This window comes from Anabrus simplex, chromosome 2 (assembly GCF_040414725.1).
Source record: "Anabrus simplex isolate iqAnaSimp1 chromosome 2, ASM4041472v1, whole genome shotgun sequence".
Classification (NCBI taxonomy): domain Eukaryota; kingdom Metazoa; phylum Arthropoda; class Insecta; order Orthoptera; family Tettigoniidae; genus Anabrus; species Anabrus simplex.
The window spans coordinates 6,480,114-6,492,711 of NC_090266.1; the positions used below are offsets into that span (position 1 = coordinate 6,480,114).

At 42.0% G+C, this 12,598-nt stretch overlaps 1 protein-coding gene across 1 annotated transcript in view; it reads left to right on the forward strand.

The window, feature by feature from the left end:
• LOC136863901 (dynein beta chain, ciliary-like) overlaps positions 1-12,598 on the forward strand; it is a 5,220,903-nt gene that overhangs the window by 4,228,071 nt on the left and 980,234 nt on the right. The window contains exon 70 of the mRNA XM_068226514.1: positions 2,132-2,299. Within this exon, the coding sequence (XP_068082615.1) occupies positions 2,132-2,299 (168 nt within the window). The remainder of the gene's footprint in view (positions 1-2,131; positions 2,300-12,598) is intronic.

Below are 12,598 nucleotides of genomic sequence, written 5' to 3' on the forward strand. Positions count from 1 at the left end.
AGGCAGTTGATTTTATCTTGCGTGTGTGAATAATCTTTGTAAATATTAAGTTAGAGCTATGCACGTTGCAGTAAACGCTAATTTTAAGCTGCCTTACCTTACAAATGACTGTATATATACATATTAGTATATAATGCATAATTTTGTGAATATTCTGTATATATTGTATACAAGATCTGTAAAGAAATTAATCTATCGCTAACATACTTTGTATTAAACGCTATTGAAATCTGTATCTCAGTTGAGATAATACACATGATAAACTAAACCATCATTGATTTATTTCCATAAGCCTAGCCTTTAAACATTACTCCTATTATTTCAACACAATTTCTAGTTTCATCAATGTACGTATGTGTCCGACTCGTTGGCTGAATGGTCAGCGTACTGGCCTTCGGTTCAGAGGGTCCCGGGTTCGATTCCTGGCCGAGTCGGGGATTTTAACCTTCATTGGTTAATTCCAATGGCTCGGGGGCTGGGTGTTTGTGATGTCCCCAACATCCCTGCAACTCACACACCACACATAACACTATCCTCCACCACATTAACACGCAGTTACCTACACATGGCAGATGCCGCCCACCCTCATCGGAGGGTCTGCCTTACAAGGGCTGCACTCGGCTAGAAATAGCCACACGAAATTATTATTATTAATGTACGTATGTGCAGCTATCTAGAAAAAACATTTTTTTCACTGTGCTACATGTGAGAGCAGTGTTATTCCATGCAGATCTTAAAAGATTATGTTGTAGTTACATGTCTGACAAATGTTTTTATTGTAATTGGTAGGTATTAACCCTTTTTAACATGAAGAAAAACGAACAGTTTTTCAGATCTTAACTCAGGGTATAATTTCTAAATAATAACAGTAATACAGTAAATTGCTGTAAGTCTATAGAGTTTAAATTTATAGCACAAACGTTAAAATAAAAATGCGTTTTACAGTTTAATCCTTTAACCGCTTTGCCCCTTACATTTTTAGCCTATTTTCCCTTTTGTCCTTTGGCCATTCTGCGCTATAGCCCTTTTACACTTTAGCATTTAGCCCTTTTGCCCTTCAGTTCTTTAGTCTTCAGCTCTCTTGCCATTCTACCATTTAGCCCGTTTGCCCTTTAGCTATTCTGCCCTCTTGCCCTCTAGACATTCTGCCCTTTAGCCCTTTAGCCCTTAGTCCTTCTACATTTTGCTCTTTGGACATTCTTCCGTTTAGCCCATTTGCCCCGTAGTTATTTTGCCCTTTAGCCTTTATCCCTTTTACCTTTTGTGCGTTCGCTCAGCTTCAAGACCTAAGGTTACATTTTAACGTTATGCCTCTATCAATAAACATATGCATTAAGCCTTACACCATTTCCCTAGTCCAATGTGTGTGGCTAACATCCTGTTTCAAGTTTAGCTTCCACCAATATCAGCATCAAAGCCCCCTAATGTCTCCCTGGCTATATCTCATCTTGTCTAGTTAGTTTAAGCCTTTGATCGAATCTCAAATTTGAGACTGTAGCACCCTGGTAAAGTTAAGCCTGGCATCAGATGCGTACCTGCTATGTTAAGCTAGCACTTTTGACCATAATTACGTTGGTAGTTGTGTTGAGCCTAGGATGGAACGCGAGTTCTGTGAGGTTAAGCCTGGGCATATAGCCAGTGTAACATCTAACATCAGATCATGTGAGGTTAAGTACGCACTGTTAGTCAGCACAGTCCATGAGCTGGAGGCCTCTCCCATGGGTCCGCGAGTGGATGTGGCGGCAGAACCCCCAAAAGTATCCCCTTGAAATTTCAGGAATTCACTAGTATAAGCCATAATATTGTTCTGTAAGTTACGACGCATACATCTCCTCCATTATTAGTGATTCCCGGAATGCCCTTTCGAAGTCCTGTTTCTATCCCTTTCAGTAAATTCATATAACTGTGAATTATGCTCACCATCGCGTCACAATTATTTGCTAAATTATGTTTCCTTGTGAGCTCCATATTTCTCCTTGCTTCCGTAACCTTATTTCTTTCTAATCTACAACTTCTTCTAAAACATTTCCTCTATTACCCACCCACGTGCTGTACCGACGTATTGCGATCCCTTGTAGCCAAGGCCACTTGGCATGTGTGCAGTTAATTATAAGTTTTCACCTTTTTGCAGGCATTTTGACAGGGATATTGAAACTGAGCCGGATCGTTGGAGGAGGCTCGTTGGATCAGACTGTCCTGAAAGAGAAGCGTTTCCCCCTGAGTGGAAACATAAAAGTGTTCTGCAGAAAATGTGTATGTTACGAGCCTTGCGACCCGACAGAATGATAGCTGCAGTTTCGTAAGTACTCAATAATTTTAACCTTTCAACAACTTCGTACTAATGAAACCCCAAGTAACTTGTTTTCGTAGAAACCACACCATTGAATCAATCAATCAATCAATCAATCAATCAATCAATCAATCAATCAATCAATCAATCAATCAATCAATCAATCAATCAATCAAGCAAGCAAGCAAGCAAGCAAGCAAGCAATCAATCAATCAATCAATCAATCAATCAATCAATCAATCAATCAATCAATCAATCAATCAATCAATCAATCAATCAATCAATCAATCAATCAATCAAAGAACGAATCAATCCATCAATCAATCGAACAAACAATCAATACTCAGTGATCTGCATTTATGGCTGTCGTGCACCCCATCAATTGGTACCTGCACTTTTCTTCAATTTGTCAAAGAACTGGGAATTTTATCAAACATTTCCCTTGCTAATTTATTCCAGACTCCTACTCCTACATGTTAAAAAGAGAGAAGATGAAACAAATAATAAATTATAAAATTTTTGTACGCATGTTGTGTCCTCCAAGTTGTAAGACAAAATGGACGCAGTACTGTGAGTTTCTGCTACGGCTTGCTTAAAGGTGAACAGAAGTGCCATTTCAGTAAAAAATACGCGTGAACTTGTTCTTGCATACACGCAAGTCAGACACTTACAGAAATAAAATGAAGGATACCGCGATTCAAGTCCTCGCGTCAAGAAGGGCATCTAGCCGCAAAACAATTTTTAGTGATGTGAGAGAATAGATACTGCGATTTAAAGTCATAGTTCTTGCATTAAAAAAAATCCTGCTGTAAAACCCCGATTCTCGCGTTAAGAAGGGCATCTGGTTGTGAAACATATTCTTGCGACTTAAAATCCTGGTCCTTTGACGTTAGGAAGGACAACCGGCTCTAAAGCAATGGTTCATGATGTAAGACGTTAGATACTGAGATTTAAAATCTTAGTTCTTGCGTTAAGAAGAGAATTCGGCTGTAAAACAGATTCTTGCGATTTCAAACCTTGGTTCTTGCGTCAAGAAGGGCATCTAGCTGTAAAACATATTTTGCGACTTATAATCTTAGTTCTCGCATCAGGAAGGGTATCCTGCTGTAAAACAGATTCTTGCGATTTAAAATCTTAGTTCTCGCGTCAGGAAGGGCATCCTGCTGTAAAACAGATTATTGGGATTTAGGATCTTAGTTATTGCATCAAAAAGAGCATCCGACTGTAAAGCAGATTATTGCGAGTTAAAATCTCAGTTTTGCGTCAAGAAGGGCATCCGGCTGTAAAACGGATTCTTAAGCCTGGGAACCGGGAGCAGATAGCCGCTTCTTAGTGTAGTTCGGGCGTTAAGCTTTAGGAGTATGCTATGTGCCGGCAGTAAGTTTAAAATAATTTCCGGTACCGGGTTACGTCTCGTGTTGTCAACATATCAGGTTCGATCCTTTTTCTGCATAACAAATAAAGCCGCTTAGGCCAGATAGTAGTTTCATTTTCTAACCGAAATTATAACGCTTTAGAACACTGCCTGTGAGGTAGTATATGTGTGTTACACAGTAAGTCAGAGCGAGGTAAGGAATGCATGCGTTGACAGAAACTGTACACTGCTTTCCGGCTGTAGCAAGCAGCGAGGACACCGTATGTATGATAAGGCAAACAGTTTACACACCTGTAACTTAACGATAACTGTGCAATGGCATTTTCTTGACCGTGTAGGTAATTCCCTTACTATAGCCTTCTAGCATTTAGCTGGTGTAAGTTCCTAAGATAAAATATTATGCTTGTACGGAGAAGGTAAAACCCGGAGCTGGCACATAGCCTACTCCTGTCGAAGTGGTCTGCTCAACGCTTAAGTCCCCATCCGACATGTAAATCACCATCAACAACATTACATGCCCTCAATCTTTTAGAATTTAATGCAGGCTTTAGCACACCCTCTAGTTAACAAAATTGTATACTACTGCCTCCCCGAGGATGTAATATATAACAGTAAGGGAGAAGGTAAAAGCCAGTGCCGGCACATAGCCTACTCCCAAAGCATAACGCCCCGATCCGACATGTGAATCACCATCAACAGCGTTATATTCCCTTACTCTTATATAATTTAATCCAGGCTTTTAGTACGCACTTTAGTTATTAGAAATCGTATATTTCCACCACCCCGAGGATGTGATATACGACAGTAGGGAGAGGGTATAACCCGGTGTCGGCACATAGGCTGCTCTTGTCGAGGAATCCTGCACAAGGCTTAACGCCCCCATCCGTAAGATGAATCACCATCAACATGTTGTACCCGCAATCATTCTCACTACTTCTATCATGTCTGTGAATAAGATATAGACATAGCGGGTTCGAAACCCTACTGTCGGCAGCTCTAAAAGAAGCAAACGCTAAGGGGTAGCTAGCCGCTCCTAGCTATTTCCTGCGCGATCGTCAGTCTTCCCGGCAACGTGTAATTACATGAGACATAAGGTTCTGGCCGGATGCCCTTCCTGCAGCAAAAGGTAATAAGTTGCCAGGAATTGAATCGCGGTATCCATTTTTTTTTCTGTAATTATCTGACTTGCGTGTTTGCAGGAACAAAGTCATGCGTATTGTTTGATGAGATAACATGCCACTTCCGTTCACGTTCAAGCAAGCCGTAGCAGAAACCCACAGTACTGCTTCCATTTGGTCTTAGAACTTGGAGGAGAAAACATGCGTACAAAAAATTTATGATTTATTATTTTTTCAACCTCGCTTGTTTAGCACGTATGTATGTCAGGTGTAGTATCTCGCAACATCCTTGTCCGCGTGTTTTGAAAAAAGGAGTAACGTGTATGCGTATATCAGTGTTCTGGTCGATAACACGTATTTGCAATTACTAAGCGAGTGACCGAGCGAGTTGGCTACGCTATAAGGTTTTTAGTGGTTTTTTATTTTCGCACTAGACAAATCATTGAAGTGTTGCTATATCGTTTACTGAGCGTGTTAGCTACGCAGTATGTGCACAGTGTTTTTCTATTGTTTGTTATTTTCGCACTAGGCAAATCATTGTATTTGTACTTTTGCTCTTAACACATCAATGTTCTGATCACATGTTGAGGTTAACGACATCGAGTGCAGTGTTCGATTCTAGACTTGTTACGTTTCAATCTGATATTCTTAGAACAAAGGAATCCCCTGACGTGTTCTAAACACGTGTTGTATCGAGTACAGTGTTCGATTCTAGTCTTGATCGCTTATTTAATGTTTTGAACACAACAATCACTGTTCTGATCACATGTTGAGGTTAACGACATCGAGTACAGTGTTCTATTCTAGTCTTGTTATGTTTCTTTTGTAATCTAATCTTCTTAGAACATAGGTATCCCCTCACATGTTCTAAACATGTGTTGCATCAAGTAGTGTTCGATTCTAGCCTTAATCACTTATTTAGTGCTTTGAACCCATCAATCAATGTTCTAATCACATGTTGAAGTTAACGATATCGAGTGCAGTGTTCGATTCTAGTCTTGTTATATTTCAATCTGATTTTCTTAGAACAAAGGTACCCCTGACTTTTTCTAAACATATGTTGTATCGAGTACCGTGTTCTATTCTAGCCTTGATCACTTATTTAGTGTTCTGAACACATCAATCAATGTTCTAATCACATGTTGAAGTTAACACCATCGAGTGCAGTGTTCGATTCTAGCCTTGTTATGTTTCAATCTAGCTGCCTCTGTGGATCCGTGGTAGAGTGTCGGCCTCCGGATCCCAAGATAGCGGGTTCAAACCCGGCAGAGGTAGTCGGATTTTTGAAGGGCGGAAGAAAGTCCATTCGACACACCATGTCGTACGATGTCGGCATGACCAAGGGAGATTAGGCCTCATAGCAGTCTCCGAAAAATGCAAAGCTTTCCTGTTCAGAGAAATGGTGCAGTAGTCGTCATCCGACCAAGATAGAACACTCCTTGTGGAAAATAATGAATATCTTCGCTCATCTTGTTTTAAATCGTTTCTGAAGGCTCTTCATAGCTTGCAACTTCCTGACCACAATATCCTCACTGTTAAACTAATTTATAATGAATTGCTATAGAAGCATGTTCATCTTCCACAAATTACGGTCAAATAGCCCAATTAATATTGGACTAATATTTGCACAACTTTTCAAATGTCTTGCATCCGCATAGAATGGAATGTAGCTAGCTATAAGGTTATAAACGAGTTACTTCCGACAGAAAAAAAAGAAATTCCGCCAAGGGATGACACAATCGCCACTATGTAATAAATGCTCGGTAATTGACACTCGGTCCCATAGACTGACTAGTTGTGGAGCCGTCAAGGACGTTTGGCAGTGGCTCAGAGTAGCGTTGGACAGGTTGACGGGATCTAGAAACCCGAACAACGTGTATCGTGCAATATTGACTTTGGACATTAGCGGACGTGATCATAGACATGCTCTGACTTGGCTTAGTATGGGGTATCAGTTTTACACTAAAACCAACGACAAGGTATCCCTGACTTCCTTCAGAAGCTACTTACAAGAATGTCAACGGAAAATAGCAAGATGTGGTAGTCCCGCCGCACGTCTAATCATAAAAGAACTCCACAGTATACAGTGATATTTTCAGGTTTGTTGTCTCAGCCGTGTCTAAATATTCCAACGAAATATCGTATGTGTTAACTCCATGTCACAAAGGTGCGAGTGTCAGCCACGCGCAGTGTTAAAGTGAATATCGAGGTGGCGCCGTTCCCGCGTCCAGATCAAGGCTACCTCAAATATAATCTCATTTCTCGCTATTCGTTCACTATCATGTGTGTAGCACGAATTTCTTTTTGGTTTTGAACACACAGTTTTAACTCATTGTCATTAGCACGGTAAACATTTCGTTTTCTTAGAATCAGACATTTATCAGTTTCCCGTGTACCTTAGCAGGAATAATACACAATGTTGAGAAGCTTAGGTTGTAACTGCTTATAGTAGAGGACTATAACAAAAACCATAAGTCTAGTAGATCATCCAGTGCCGTTGTTTATTGAAGAATAACCACAGATATACACAACACGAACAGATTACATTACTGTAAGGTACATTGTGAACAGTCATTGATCATGAACAACAGAGGTTACACATCGTCACGAGTTTTAAAGTTAGAAGAGGTAAACCATTTACCAATAGAGATTAATTTGCTATTCCTAACAAAGTAGAAGCGTTCTTGCAGATAACAATCGATAAGGGTGTTGCTGCCATCAAAAATGTACCAACTTCAGCTGAATCGTTAAATGTTCTTGAGTCGAGTCGCAAGTTTAAAAATTAGTCTGTCTGTTAGGTCATCAGCGCAGAGGCTGGTTGGATCCGCAAATTGCACCACCAAAGGTTATGCGGCTGTAAGGAAAACCCAAAAACCAATGGCAGCACCGTAATGAGGCGTACTAGGCAAGATGATGAGTGAGGTAGTTTGTCATTGCTTTCCTCACTGGGTCAGAAAGTACTATTGCAGCACGACTGACCCTATGAGCAGCACCTTTCATAACACTCAGATGCACTAGTCATGCTCTGAATGTCATTACTCAGCACTACCCATACCCCAGCAACTTCAATATTGTCACAGCCATGAATGTTGACTGGGACTTCGGTGGAAGCTACACTTTACTCTGGCCTGTGCCAAGAGATGGATGCAAAGTACTGTAGCCATCAAGAAATGACAGCAGGCAGTTAAACATTAGAAGAATCGAAATTTGGATTAATAAAGGTCAGATAGGTAACCAGTTTGAAGTCAGAAGAGAACGACAATTTATCAATAGAGTTAGACGTAAGAGTAAAATGTTATACACACATAAACAAACCCCATAACACTACATCCCTTGAAGGGCCTGGGCCTACCAAGCGGCCGTCGCTCAGCCCGAAGGATTGCGGATTACGAGGTGTCGTGTAGTCAGCACGACGAATCCTCTCGGCCGTTATTCTTAGCTTTCTAGACCGGGGCCGCTATCTCATCGTCAGAAAGCCCGTCAATTCTAATCACGTACGCTAAGTAGACCTCGAACCAACCCACAAGTCCAGGTAAAAATCCTTAACCTAGCCACGAATCGAACCCGGGGCCTCCGGGTAAGAGGCAGGCACGCTACATGTTATATATACGAGTATAGCCTATATAGTTTAAATGTTAAGCTCGAAAGAAACCAAGTGTTAACCAATGGACGTTGCGACTTTAAAGATAGAAGAGACTAACATTTTATCAGTAGAGCTTAAATGTACATTTTCTAAGAGTAATAAGAGACACACAGTTAATAACCCCTCGTAGTTCACTTAATAGTTAGTATTGTCGAGGGCTGATGTAATTTCAGGCTGGGTCATGGATTTTATTAGATACAAGGCTCCTCGGTTGTATCACTAGCATACTAACCTTTACAAGGCGTTGGGTTCGATCCCCGGCGGGTCGTAATTTTAACTGCGTATGATTATGTTTTGTGGCTTGAGAACTAAGTGTTTCCGACGTAATAAACTTCTCTTCATCTACATCAACAAGGGCTTAGATTTAATTTTAGGCTAGGTCATAAATTTAACTGTGCATGATTACGTTTTCTGGCTTGCGAACTATGTGTTTTCGTCGTGTTAATCCAAATATATTGAGAAAAAGGTTAAGGAGGAGAAGAAGAAAGAGAAATAACAGGTCCTGTACGCTACATTCCGTGTTTGACACAATTGTAATGCATGAGGTCTTAAGTTACAAGTTGTCAGCCTATGAGACAGCCCTCTACTTAAGTCTAAACGAATAAAGTATAGCAGCTATCTTGCATAGCAGCCTTGTTCCGAATGTTAAGCTAATAAAAACTAATAGCTTATGAGTTACAAGTTGTAAACCCTGTAGTAGCTCTGCAGAGTTAGACTTATGCCAGACTCAGCTATAGACCCCTTTGTGCCAACAGATGCAGAGTTGTATTCAAAGAGTCGAAGTGTGTACGGGTCAGATATTTCATTCATGTCAATTGTAACGGCATGCATCTCTGCGACAGATGAGTTGCTTACATAGCGTAACCGGCTACACTGTCAGCAGATTCCTAAAGCCTCGTGGTTGTGAGTAGAAGATTGTTCTCGAGTCACTAAACCTTCGATTCCCTATTCAAAAATGTTAAACAACTATAATTAACGCCAGACTCAGCTTGAGGTCCTCTTGTCGCTAATACCACGCTCGGAAGTTAAAAGCCCTCGAGCACCCCTTTTTTAGTCGTTTCTTACAGCAGTATTCCATCACCCTCCTACATCACTCCACCGAGCGTTGCAAGTTAGGAGGGCATCCGGTTAGGAGGATAGAACCTCGAATTAGGGTAATTCCAGGCTGGGTCATGGATTTTATTAGATACAAGGCAAAAAGCCCTAGCACAGCCTCCACCGGGTTAGTGCCATAAGAGCCCATGTATACGCATGCTTCTACTTACTTGTGTTAGGTCACTCACTTTTATCTATCCTATCCGACCTTCCTCGGTTAACTCTTGTTCTTTTCCGACTCTTACGCTATTAGGTTTACGAAGGCTAAGGAATCTTTAATTTTCACGCCTTTCGTAGCCTTTGTCTTTCTTTGGCAGATACCTTGCGCGGTCGCTCATCTCCCCTGGACCTAAGGTTGCTTTTCAGCCTTACGTCTCAATGAATGAAGCATGTTATGTATTAAGGCTTACACCATCGCCTAGGAGGTTAACGCGTGGTCAGCGCAACGTCAGGCCTGCAGGGGTATCGAACGTAAAGTGTAAGTAAGGATTTTATTCTGTATTCGGGAATTCTGATAATACGCGAAATGCTGCAGAGCTATATTCCGGCACCACATTAATTTTACGTATTACATTGGGTATTCAGTACAAGGAAAGGTAAGGTCTTCCTGCGTGATTGTACCTAAGATGCAAACTTGTAGGGAATAAATACTTTGTATTCTATGTGTTAGCAAATACATCGAAAGCTAGTCAACTTGCACGTGCAGTTATTTCTTCTAAGTTATGCTAGGCTCTCCGTTTTTAGAACTTCGAAAATGCTCCCCAATATTACGCCGTCTGTAAATAAAGCATTTGTATTACACCTCACACCATATCCCTAGTCCTTCCACCAATCTCAGCATCAAAGTCCCTGGATCATGTCTTATCTCGTCTAGTTGGGTTGAGCGTAAGATCGAATCTCAAATTTGAGACTGTAACGCCCTTGTAAAGTTAAGCCTGGCGTCATATGCATAGGTTAACCTAGCACTCTTAACCATAATCAGGTAAGCAGCTAAGTCTTAAGAAGTTAACGATAGGCCATGTAAGGCGAGGTACTGGTATCCCCCCACCCAGAGTCTGTAGCTCTTGAATACGGTCATTAAGGCGGTAGAGGTGAGATCCCTCGCTGAGTCCAAGGGAAAAATCAACCCTGGATGGTAAGCAGGTTAAGAAAGAAAGAAGAAAATTAGAGAATGCGTCTATAAGGCTCTGTATATGTCTAATTACCTCTGTGTCCTAGCACAGCTCTCTCCTGAGTTAGCCCATCCCTTTTAGTTACCCATACGACTAGCAGTATACCATTAATAAAAATCTACCCCTCCACCCTACCTCATAAAACAATTCAGATCTAAGTAGAGTAACGTTATCTTGGTAGCAAGAGCTGTAGTGCCGTCATCGCGAACAAGCTTTGACCTGTAGCTGAAGACTCCGCGTTCTCTCTCAAGTCAAGTGTCTCGCATCATAACATATTGTCAACATTTTTTAGTACTACACCAGGTAGGGGAAAATACAGCTTAGCTCGCAAAGTCATTCTTTTTCTGCTGAGATGAACATGTCTCCACATTTACTGTAGTCAGTACACATCGTACACATATTTCAATCAGGGTGAGGATATTTGAATTGCAATTAAGCTCTTTAGTTTTGAGTTTATATCAACTCCACGTTCGAATCCTTAGGAGTAGCATTTACTCTGCTCCTCTAGGGCTGAAGTACTCCCTACAAGAGTTGGCCAAGCAGGTTGGATAGACGATAGCTTAGCACACAACATGCCTAGACCCAGCTAAAATACCCGAGTTCGCTAATGCAGGCACAACATCACAGGTGCCTCGGCTCCTACCTAAGGCAAGGGTGCCCCTGGAGGAGCTTTACTCTGCTAGAACCTTACCACATCAGAATGAAGTATCCTACAAGAGTTGGCCAAGGAGGTTAAATAGACGACAGCTTAGCACACATCATAGCTAGACTCCGGTAAAAAAACCTAAGTTCGCCATTGCAGACACAACAACAGCACAGGTTGCTAGGTGCCCCTGGAGGAGCTTTACTCTGATCAACCCCCCCCCTCGGAATAAAGTGACCTACAGGAGTTGTCCAAGGGAGGTTATACACAACAGCTTAGCATACATCATACCTAGGCTCAGCTAATGACCCCTAGTTCGCTAACACTTGCTCTTTCAAGTCAGGTATCCCTTTTAGTAGCCTCCTTCGACAGTATTCCATAAGATAACGACATCCTATTTTCTGAAGGTGTCCGAGGATGTAGCGCGTAGCTAGAGATAGATTGCGCGTGGCGGCCATCTTGCGCGGTAGCCCTAGAGGTAGATTGCGCGCGGCGGCCATCTTGCGCATTAGCCCCTGGCCCAGAATCCCCCTTTTATCCCTAGTGCCCCTGGAGGAGCTTTACTCTGCTAGAACCTTACCACATCAGAATGAAGTGTCCTACAAGAGTTGGCCAAGGAGGTTAAATAGACGACAGCTTAGCACACATCATAGCTAGACTCCGGTAAAAAAACCTAAGTTCGCCATTGCAGACACAACAACAGCACAGGTTGCTAGGTGCCCCTGGAGGAGCTTTACTCTGATCAACCCCCCCCCTCGGAATAAAGTGACCTACAGGAATTGTCCAAGGGAGGTTATACACAACAGCTTAGCATACATCATACCTAGGCTCAGCTAATGACCCCTAGTTCGCTAACACTTGCTCTTTCAAGTCAGGTATCCCTTTTAGTAGCCTCCTTCGACAGTATTCCATAAGATAACGACATCCTATTTTCTGAAGGTGTCCGAGGATGTAGCGCGTAGCTAGAGATAGATTGCGCGTGGCGGCCATCTTGCGCGGTAGCCCTAGAGGTAGATTGCGCGCGGCGGCCATCTTGCGCATTAGCCCCTGGCCCAGAATCCCCCATTTATCCCTAGTGCCCCTGGAGGAGCTTTACACTGCTAGAACCTTACCACATCAGAATGAAGTGTCCTACAAGAGTTGGCCAAGGAGGTTAAATAGACGACAGCTTAGAACACATCATAGCTAGACTCCGGTAAAAAAACCTAAGTTCGCCATTGCAGACACAACAACAGCACAGGTTGCTAGGTGCCCCTGGAGGA